The sequence below is a fragment of the Meles meles genome, chromosome 11 (genome assembly GCF_922984935.1).
Source record: "Meles meles chromosome 11, mMelMel3.1 paternal haplotype, whole genome shotgun sequence".
NCBI lineage: Eukaryota > Metazoa > Chordata > Mammalia > Carnivora > Mustelidae > Meles > Meles meles.
Window position 1 is genome coordinate 48,016,286 of NC_060076.1, and position 11,170 is coordinate 48,027,455.

Below are 11,170 nucleotides of genomic sequence, written 5' to 3' on the forward strand. Positions count from 1 at the left end.
TTGACAAAGCAGGAAAGAATGTCCAATGGAAAAAAGACAGCCTCTTCAATAAATGGTGCTGTGAAAATTGGACAGCCACATGCAGAAAAATGAAATTGGACCACTTCCTTACACCACACACGAAAACAGACTTTTTTTTTTCCCCAGAGTAAAAACTGTATTTACATGACACGCAGTTGGAGGATTTAAAAAACAAAACAAAAACAAGCACAGTGAGGAAAGGAGCTGGCAGTCAGGAGGGACCTCAGCGCTGGCTTGCGGTGAGACCCAGGATGTTCGCCTTCAGGAATGATTCCATCTGTTTCCCAGATATGCCCTCCACGCGTTCCAGGTCCTCCACCTGGCTGAAGGGGCCATGGATCTCCCTCCAGCCCACGATGAGCTGGGCCTTCTTTTGGCCAATGCACTGCAGGCTGCGCAGATCCCAGGCAGAGCCTTCATTCAGCAGATCTAATATTTTTTGGCGCCCATGAGCTAGTAGCTCTGGGCTGATCTGTAGCTCCCAGCAGTCCTCAGCCTTCTCCTCTGGCTCTGAAGCATCCAGGGACTCCAGCTTTCTCCTCCGGCCTTTCTTCTTCAGGATTTGGATCTCAGCATTTGGGGATGCTGCCTGCTCCTGAATCAGTTGTAAGGGCATCACCACAGCCTTTTTGAGGGGCTTTGCTACAGTGACTGTGCGGCGGGCAAGCGGTCGGAGCATTGTGGGAGACTCCAAATGGATGAAGGACCTCAATGTGAGAAAGGAATCCATCAAAATCCTTGAGGAGAACATAGGCAGCAACCTCTTCAACCTCAGCCGCAGCAACATCTTCCTAGGAACATCGGCAAAGGCAAGGGAAGCAAGGGCAAAAATGAACTATTGGGATTTCTTCAGGATCAAAAGCTTTTGCACAGCAAAGGAAACAGTTAACAAAACCAAAAGACAACTGACAGAATGGGAGAAGATATTTGCAAACGACTTATCAGATAAAGGGCTAGTGTCCAAAATCTATAAGGAACTTAGCAAACTCAACACCCAAAGAACAAACAATCCAATCAAGGAATGGGCAGAGGACATGAACAGACATTTCTGCAAAGAAGACATCCAGATGGCCAACAGACACATGAAAAAGTGCTCCACGTCACTCGGCATCAGGGAAATACAAATCAAAACCACAATGAGATATCACCTCACACCAGTCAGAATGGCTAAAATTAACAAGTCAGGAAATGAGAGATGCTGGCGAGGATGTGGAGAAAGGGGAACCCTCCTACACTGTTGGTGGGAATGCAAGCTGGTGCAACCACTCTGGAAAACAGCATGGAGGTGCCTCACAATGTTGAAAATGTCTATGCTATAGACATTTTCTATGTCCCAGCATATTGCACTATAATGACCTATGACCCAGCAATAACACTACTGGGTATTTACCCTAAAGATACAAACATAGTGATCCGAAGGGGCACGTGCACCTGAATGTTTATAGCAGCAATGTCTACAATAGCCAAACTATGGAAAGAACCTAGATGTCCATCAACAGATGAATGGATAAAGAAGATGTGGTATATATACACAATGGAATACTATGCAGCCATCAAAAGAAATGAAATCTTGCCATTTGCAACAACATGGATGGAACTAGAGGGTATCATGCTTAGTGAAATAAGTCAATTGGAGAAAGACAATTATCAGATGATCTCCCTGATATGAGGACGTGGAGATGCAACATGGAGGGTTAGGGGGATAGGAGAAGAATAAATGAAATAAGATGGGATTGGGAGGGAAACAAACCATAAGTGACTCTTAATCTCACAAAACCAACTGGGGGTTGCTGGGGGGAGGTGGGGTTGGGAGAGGGGGAGGGGAGTTATGGATATTGGGGAGGGTATGTGCTATGGTGAGTGCTGTGAAGTGTGTAAACCTGGTGATTCACAGACCTGTACCCCTGGGGATAAAAATACATTATATGTTTATAAAAAAATAAGAAATAAATAAAAAATTTAAAAAAAAAACACCTTAGATCTTTAACGGTGAAACGCCATATTACCCTGTTTTCTAGTATATACATATTTAGTTGCGATGTCTTTTTAAATGCCATAATTACCCATTGCAATCATTAATCTTATCAATGCATGTTCACATCGACTCACATGTTTCTTATACCTTGCTTCTTTTTCTGGATTCTATTTTTCCTGAATGAGATCTTTCATTAGTTCTTTCACTGACAGTCTGTTAGTGATCAAATCTCTGACTTTGAAAATGTCTCTTACTTCTGCATTATTCCACATAGACATTCTGCTCTGCATAGATTTTTAACATATTACTTCATTTTCTGTTGGCTACTATTGCTGCCTATGAGTGGTCCACATTAAATATAATTGTTGTTTTGTAGGTAATCTGTTCAGTTTAAGACTTTCTTATTATTCTCAGTGATATATACAGAGAGAAAGAAAGAGCGACTGGGACTTTACATTGTTTGGGACTCAGTGTATGTCTTCAGTCTGATGATTATTTAGAAAATTCTCGGTTATTTTTTCAAAAATGTCATTTCTGCCATTAAATCTTCTCACTCTATCCTTTGTACCCTTTATGTCTCGATCTATTATCTCTTTCTGTGCATTCTGGTTAAGTTTCTCAAACTTATTTTTAGTTCTCTTCATTTTTGTCCTAATTTTGTGTAATCTACTATGTGATTATTTTTTAGGGTATTTTTTAGCTTAAATTTCAAAAACTATTTCTAGAAGTTCTATATAGTTCTTTTCCAAATCTGCCAGTTCTTTTTATATATATTCTATTACCTCATTATAATTTCCAACTTTCCCTCTTGAATTTATTTTCAATTTATTTTCAATTTTCAATTTCTTTTCAAATTATTACATTTCCTGATGTTCTTTGAGGTGCAAACTTTCCTGTTAGAGTTTCCAATGAATCTTCTTTATAGTATATTCTTATGTGGCTTGTATTTTTATTGATTCTGTTGTTGCTATGAACTCATATCTTCTGCCCAGAGAAACTTTTTCAGGAGTTCTGTTTCTTTAAATTGTGGAAACATCCTCATTTTATATTTCAACCTGCCACAAATCCCAGGAGTTTTCACCAGTCCAGGAAAGTATGCTAATTTCTCAGCTTGAAACTGCTCAACAGCACAAATCTTGTGAATTTGGGCCCCTTTGTGAATAATGCTTGGGATGTCAATTTCTTACAGAATTATTTTCTCCTCATCCTCAACTCCAAACCCTTAGTTTTCAGCTCCACTGAGGAGCTTTTTTAAGAATGTTTTTAAGCTCCAAAGCCCTTCATGGGTTCCAGCTTTATTTTAGAGTTTTAGTTTCAACTCCTCAACTTTTGTTGGCCAGGATTACACTCCATGGCATTAAATCCCTAGTCCCTGGTCTTTATCCTTTATGTAGACCACGGGCACCATCTTGATCTGACACAGTACCACTGTGCAAAGTAGGAACTCTGGCTTTGCATTTGTTTATTATTTCTGGCTCCTGTGAGAATTGCCCGTTATTTTTTTTTAAACATTTTATTTATTTATTTGACAGAGAGAGATCACAAGTAGACAGAGAGGCAGACAGAGAGAGAGAGAGGGAAGCAGGCTCCCTGCTGAGCAGAGAGCCCCATGCGGGACTCGATCCCAGGACCCTGAGATCATGACCCCAGCCGAAGGCAGCAGCTTAACCCACTGAGCCACCCAGGCGCCCCACCCGTTATTTCTTTTAAGCTTGACTGTGTGTGATGCAATATAAAGGGAGGGCTATTCCGATCAAAATTCCACCGATATTTTTCAAAGAGCTGGAGCAAATAATCCTAAAATTTGTATGGAGTCAGAAGACACCCCGAATTGCTAAGGAAATGTTGAAAAACAAAAACAAAACTGGCGGCATCACGTTGCCCGATTTCAAGCTTTACTACAAAGCTGTGATCACCAAGACAGCGTGGTACTGGCATAAAAACAGACACATAGACCAGTGGAACAGAGTGGAGAGCCCAGATATGGACCCTCCACTCTATGGTGAAATAATCTTCGACAAAACAGGAAAAAATATTCAATGGAAAAAAGACAGTCTCTTCAATAAATGGTGCTGGGAAAACTGGACAGCGATATGTAGAAGAATGAAACTTGACCATTCTCTTACACCGTAACAAAGATAAACTCGAAATGGATAAAAGACCTCAACGTGAGACAGGAATCCATCAGAATCCTAGAGGAGAACATAGGCAGTAACCTCTTCGATATCAGCCATAGCAACTTCTTTCAAGATATGTCTCCAAAGGCCAAGGAAACAAAAGCAAAAATGAACTTTTGGGACTTCATCAAGATCAAAAGTTTCTGCACAGCAAAGGAAACGGTCAACAAAACAAAAAGGCAACCCACGGAATGGGAGAAGATATTTGCAAATGACAGTACAGACAAAAGGTTGATATCCAGGATCTATAAAGAACTCCTCAAACTCAACACACACAAAACAGATAATCATATCAAAAAATGGGCAGAAGATATGAACAGACACTTCTCCAACGAAGACATACGAATGGCTATCAGACACATGAAAAAATGTTCATCATCACTAGCCATCAGGGAGATTCAAATTAAAACAACATTGAGATACCACCTGACACCAGTTAGAATGGCCAAAATTAGCAAGACAGGAAACAACGTGTGTTGGAGAGGATGTGGAGAAAGGGGAACCCTCTTCCACTGTTGGTGGGAATGCAAGTTAGTGCAGCCACTTTGGAGAACAGTGTGGAGATTCCTGAAGAAATTAAGACTAGAGCTTCCCTATGACCCTGCAATTGCACTGCTGGGTATTTACCCCAAAGATACAGATGGAGTGAAAAGAAGGGCCATCTGTACCCCAATGTTTATTGCAGCAATGGCTACGGTCGCCAAACTGTGGAAAGAACCAAGATGCCCTTCAACGGATGAATGGATAAGGAAGATGTGGTCCATATACACAATGGAGTATTATGCCTCCATTAGAAAGGATGAATACCCAACTTTTGTAGCAACATGGACAGGACTGGAAGAAATTATGCGGAGCGAAAGAAGTCAAGCAGAGAGAGTCAATTATCATATGGTCTCACTTATTTGTGGAGCATAACAAAGAACATGGAGGACATGGGGAGATGGAGAGGAGAGGGAGTTGAGGGAAACTGGAAGGGGAGATGAACCATGAGAGACTATGGACTCTGAAAAACAACCAGAGGGTTTTGAAGAGGGGTGGGGGGGGGGAGGTTGAGGAACCAGGTGGTGGGTAATAGGGAGGGCACGTACTGCATGGAGCACTGGGTGTGATGCCAAAACAATGAACACTGTTATGCTGTAAATAAACAAATAGAGGAATTTAAAAAAAAATAAAAATAAAAAAGGGAGGGCTATCTCTGTATTATCTTAGTGTGTCATGTGACCAGGAAGTGTCCTGGAACATCTTTTTTATAATCTTACTTTTTAATATCTTCTTCTCTTGTTTCCATCCTGTAATTGTATATTTACGACTCTTGGTCTTATCTATTTTTATAAAAGCCTCATTCTTATTTCTCCTACACATTTTATTACTAGTGATGAAGTACGTGACAAAGATAAGACACCGAAGCCAAGTAGCACACACACCCTGCAGGCTCCAACCGTGTCCTGTTGGCTTTCCTGGGGAACCCCACACTCCCCCCACCGGGCACAGGTCCCGGCCCGGCACTCGGGCTTCTCCCGCAGCATTCAAAAGAGAACATTTAAGGGCCAAGGAGCTTGGGTGAGGCAGCCAGCGTCCCACTTCGCCGGGTGCTGGCTATCGGGCTGGGCTGGAGAGAGCAAAGCTCTCAGGAAGCAGTGGTTTCCCGCGACAAATTCTAGACCCCTCCCAGCCGTGGGGAGATACAGCTGGTCCCAAGACTAATGGTTTGGGTGGCTGCGGCCTTGGAGCTCGGGTGACGGCACACTGGGCCCCGCAGTTCACTCACCCGAAGTCCTCTGTGTTGCTCCTTCGTCCTGAGGAAGGCCAGAACCCCGCGACCTGAGCATGCGCAGTTCACTCCGCTAGGCTAGGGCGGTCCCGCAGAGCCTTTGGGCCAAAGCAGGTTCTTCGCATTTGGCATTCGGGTTTGCTAGACAGGTAGCATAAGCCAGACTCCTTATAATCAAGTCTGGGAGGAGAGAGCTCTAGCACACCAAAGTACCCAGGTGTTTCTCGCCCCAGTATTCCCGTACTGCCCGCAGAAGTCGAGACATCCCGCGAGATCAGGCTTCCTCTAAAAAAAATCATCAGCTCTCTTTTTTGAGAGATGCTGTTTATCTATATTGATGTATCTATTATCTATATATTATCTATCTATAGAGAGCATCTCTCTGAATATATATTCAGAATGCATATATATTTCTGAATGCATATATATACATACATATTCAGCAATAATCAATATATTTTTCAGACACTATCCAATTTGTCTTCTAAAAATATTTACAGATATTTCTGGATCAAGAAATACTGCACAGAGAACTAAAACTACCTTGAACAGAGACTACCTTGAACTCCTTGGAAAAAGAGACTTTTTCAGTCCCTGTTGAAATATATATTGAAGTATTCCCAGTTGACCTTTAAACTACTCTCTCCCAAGAGATATCCAAAGGTTCTTTCTTAGTAAAATGTCCCAATACAATGACAAAATTAAACTGTTCTACCTTTGGAAGTCCAAATACAAGGAAGTCCCAAAGGGTCCACTCAACTTTTCTCAAAGTGCCTGAGCAAGGCTTCGTCAGAATTCAGGAATAACTTCCTACCACCCCAAAAAAGGATATAACAGATTGTAAAGATCTGGCCTTTGCTTTTGGTGTCCCCCAACCAGTTCTGAATTCTGTGCTTTCATGTATAAGGGAAATAAAATACTCAAAAGGGACTTCTAGTGTTTTACTGTTGTTTATATTTATAGTAAAAGAGATCTCCAAGCTTGGGTCTTTCTGGAAATCTTAATTCTATTAGCCTTTTTTGGTTTATGAGAAAAATAAACACAAGGAGCCCAACTCTCATATTTGCAGAGCAAAACTGAGGTAGTTAGGCTAAAATCTGGTGGATACTTACACTGTACTACTTTGTTTCCCACAAGCTGAGAGATCTGAAAAGTCATCCATGTTCTTAACAGCTGGGAGGGATTGGAAATGAGAAAAGTCTATCTAATCATAATTTTGGAGGCCACTTCACAACTATTAAAGTCCCATATCTATGTCCCTAGCAGCTATGAATGCAGGCCCTATTGAGATTGTTTGCAGATAACAACAGGTAAGAACCCAGATAAGACTTCAGGTGCCGAGGTAACAGAGCTGCCCTTCTGGGCATAATGGGCTGCAGGGAACTCTTTCCCATTGTTAACAGCAGTATCTTAAGAATCACATTTTGTCTTCTAAAATACAGGTAGGTGTCCTTATGTAATCTGCCCCTTTTTCTTTGTTTGTTTGTTACATAATAGTGAGATAGTTTGGGATTAAAAATGAATACAGCACTTATCACATCTTAATTTCAGTAAAAGGAAATGAGAAGAAGGAGGTCTTTATGTAAAATACACCTATTTATTTACCATTTGATGCCAATAGCACATTTTTTAAGAAAAAGATCTTATTGAAAGAATTATTTGTTTCTCAGTCTAAGTTTTCCTAATCCTGGTAAATCCCAGCTATATAATATAATAATACGTGTGATAAATAATTAAATTAAAATAAATTCAGTTCATTGCTTGGGTCATATGGACTCAGGAGGTCTGATATTTGCTTTTATTATTTCACTAATCCAGTCATTATGCTTTCATCGAGCATCTACTCAGTGTCTGAACTGTGCTGGGTGCTGGAGATAAAAACATTTCCAACATCAAGGACCTTATAATTTCAGGAGAGACATAAATCAGTATACTAGCAATTACCAAAAGTAAAAATACAAAAAAATAATTTCTAAGATAGAATTATCCTTAGAAATCTAGAAGGTCAGGACATTTGATGAGCCTGGAAAAAGTTAAAGAAGGCTTAGCAGAAGAGGTATCACTTGGGAAACTGCAGTACTATCCAGAACAGAGCTTTCAACTCAGCCAATGTCATTCCACTTGAGGAGAACAAGAAAGGTGTCAGGTTTGAGTCTTCACAATGTTTGAGTATACCCATACACACGTTTGTTGGACAAGGGCCAAGGATGTAAAACATCCTCCTGGGGGGGAGGATCCCTCTGCAATGAAGAAACATTCTGTAAATCACACAGTTTTTGTTGTTGTTGTTTTTTTAATATTTTATTTATTTATTTGACAGACCGAGATCACAAGTAGGCAGAGAAGCAGACAGAGACGGAACGGAGGAAGCAGGCTTCCCGCTGCCAGAGAGCCCGATGCGGGCTCGATCCCAGGACCCCAGGACCACAACTCGAGCCGAAGGCAGAGGCCTTAACCCCACTGAGCCACCCAGGGGCCCCCAGTTTTTGTTTTTTTAAGTTTTATTTTATTTCATTTTGGTTCAGTTCAGTTTTTTTTTTAAGATTTTATTTATTTATTTGATAGACAGAGATTACAAGTAGTCAGAGAGGCAGGCAGGGAGAGAGGAGGAAGCAGGCTCCCCGCTGAGCAGAGAGCCTAATGCGGGGCTCGATCCCAGGACCCTGAGACTATGACCCGAGCCGAAGGCAGAGGCTTTAACCCACTGAGCCACCCATGCACCCTTCAGTTTAGTTTTAGTAATCTCTACATCCAGCGTGGGGCTCGAACTCATGACCCTGAGATGAAGAGTTGCATGCTTTTCTGACTAAGCCAGCCAGGTGCCCCTCACACACTTCTCTGATGTTTGGACATTCTTACAGACAGAACCCAATATATAATCATCCAAACTTCAAGTTCAACCCCATTTTATATATAAACACAAAAATACTTTTTTGCATAGTTTATCCACTGAATTTTCCAGAGTTAACACTACTGTATAAATTGAAAAAAGATTGGGAAAAAAAAATGTTGGGGGTAATCTCTACTAAAACTAGTTCAATTCCATCAAAAAAATCCCTAGTAAAAAAAAAAAACTAGTAATTATGGTGAATCTAGTAATCATATCTGCTTGCATTTGCAGTTGTCCCATTCTAATTGAACCTCTACGTGTATATGTATGTATCTATGTGATACATACATATGTATGTGATATGTGATGTAAAAAAATTTTTAACAATACTCAATTCAAAATTGAAAATCCAAACTTATTTATTAACATTAGATGCACACATCTGACTACTTCATTATGTCTTTGAATACAGATGATCTTAAGCATTTATGTATTAAAATATATATTATTTTAAAATCCTTTTATTTCTCCTACATATTACTGCTAGAATTTTACATTGACTTTAATTTTTATTGAGTTATAATTATAAGCAATAAAATGCACAGATCTTATGTGTATATTTTGATGAGTTTGACAAATACACAATCTATATTCAATACTCCTTCAAGATATTTCCATCATTTTGCTTACCTCATGTGTCTTTACCATCAGAGCTCTCCCTTCTCCACACACAAAGGCAACCAGTATTCTGATATCAAATCCCATTTTGAATGGAACATAAATGGAACATAAATGGAATCACAAACAATATAGTCTTTTGTGCCCAAATTTAATCAGCTTAGTGTTTTTAAGGTTCATCGATGGTACTTTGTATAATCAGTAGTTTTCTCCTTTTTATTGTGGAGCAGTATTCCATCTTACAAATTTTAAAGTTTTATATGTATGTAAGTTATATTATTATACATTTTATTTCACAATAATAGAGGGGAACCTTCAAATATTTTTATAAATGTGGACAAGGAGATTGGGTCTGATAGACTGAGGACCTATGGTATCATGCTTAACAGCACAGAATTTATAAAAGAATAGTCCAGGGTTGGAATGCAGTCCCAATTCACTTGCTCTTTGACAATGACTCACCTAACCAGTATAAGCCTTGGTTTACTCCTCTTGCAAACCAGGGATCCTAATAACCCTTATCCTACTAGATTGATGCAATGATCAAATTAAATACCTTTAGTTTTAAATAGATAAACAGATACACACACACACATACATATATCTGACAAACGTTTGACATTCAATTCTTTAAGCATATGTTATGGTAGAAAAAGGTCCACTCAGTATTTGGATGACTTCTAAAACCTACCTCTCTCTCTCTGAGAGTATCCATCTTCCAACCAAATACGCCCACTGACGAGATTCCTAAGCTGCCCACTGTAGGGTTTGGCTCCATGCCTAGAAGGAAGTTTACAAAGAGCTGCCTACCTCTATCAGATGTTACCTCATACCAGTATCACTTGGTGCCTGCTGCTCAGATTACATTTTTGAAAGGAGATGCCTTTCCTATTATGAGTTGAACTGGATGCCAAGGTGGGGCTCGTGAAAAGGAGATAAGCTAAGGCTAGAAGTGACAGAGGGATCCCTGGGGTCATGGGTGCCAGAGTCCCGGTTCCCAGGTACATGACCATATAGGATTTGGAAATAAGATCAAGCTAATCATGAATAATTCCTTTGCCTCCTTTAGTAACTCCTGAGAAATACATATCCATCAGGGGTCAAAGTCAGGGCTGACTTTATGGTGCCAGAGTAAAAGCAAGAATAGTTTTGTGTCTCTTTAGATAAGTGACCTTTGCACAAATATATAGACTCATAGAACATGTTCAAAAACAAAAGGTTTAAAACAATAACCTTGCAATAACCTCAGTTTGAGCTGGGTCTATAGACTTGGTTTCCAAGATTCCCCAAAGCCCCTGGGAGCCCTTATTTGGGCCAAGGACAGTCAGTCAATAGAGAACACTTTTTCTTGGGTAAATCTTCAGATGAATTAGCTAAACACAGAAAATCAGAAAAGTTCACAGCATCAAATCTTTACAGTAGGTGAGAAAAATTAATGAATATGACGCATGAAACCAGTTTTCCTTGGATTAATCTAGTTAAAAGATAGTATAAGACTTTTTTTTAAGGACTATGTAAAAATATCTTCTTTGTTCTTCAAAATCTCACTATTTTATATATAAAAATATAGATCAAAATAGTGAGTCTCTTTGGGATAAGCAGAAATTTTTGTTTTGAATTGGCACAAATCATCAAAGTCAAAGATGTCATTACAGTCATTTTTTTTTCTTTTTATGCTAAGCCCTTAGCATCTACAGCCTGAATTAGTTGAACAATTT

At 39.8% G+C, this 11,170-nt stretch overlaps 1 protein-coding gene across 1 annotated transcript; it reads right to left on the reverse strand.

Moving 5' to 3' along the window:
- Positions 1-143: 143 nt before the first annotated feature.
- LOC123952579 (kinesin-like protein KIF22) lies at positions 144-6,209 on the reverse strand. Its single transcript, XM_046021842.1, has 2 exons — positions 6,150-6,209; positions 144-709 (listed from the first exon to the last, which is right to left on the reverse strand). The coding sequence occupies exons 1-2, from the start codon at positions 6,207-6,209 to the stop codon at positions 245-247; spliced, it is 525 nt and encodes a 174-aa protein (XP_045877798.1). The 3' UTR covers positions 144-244.
- Positions 6,210-11,170: the final 4,961 nt, after the last annotated feature.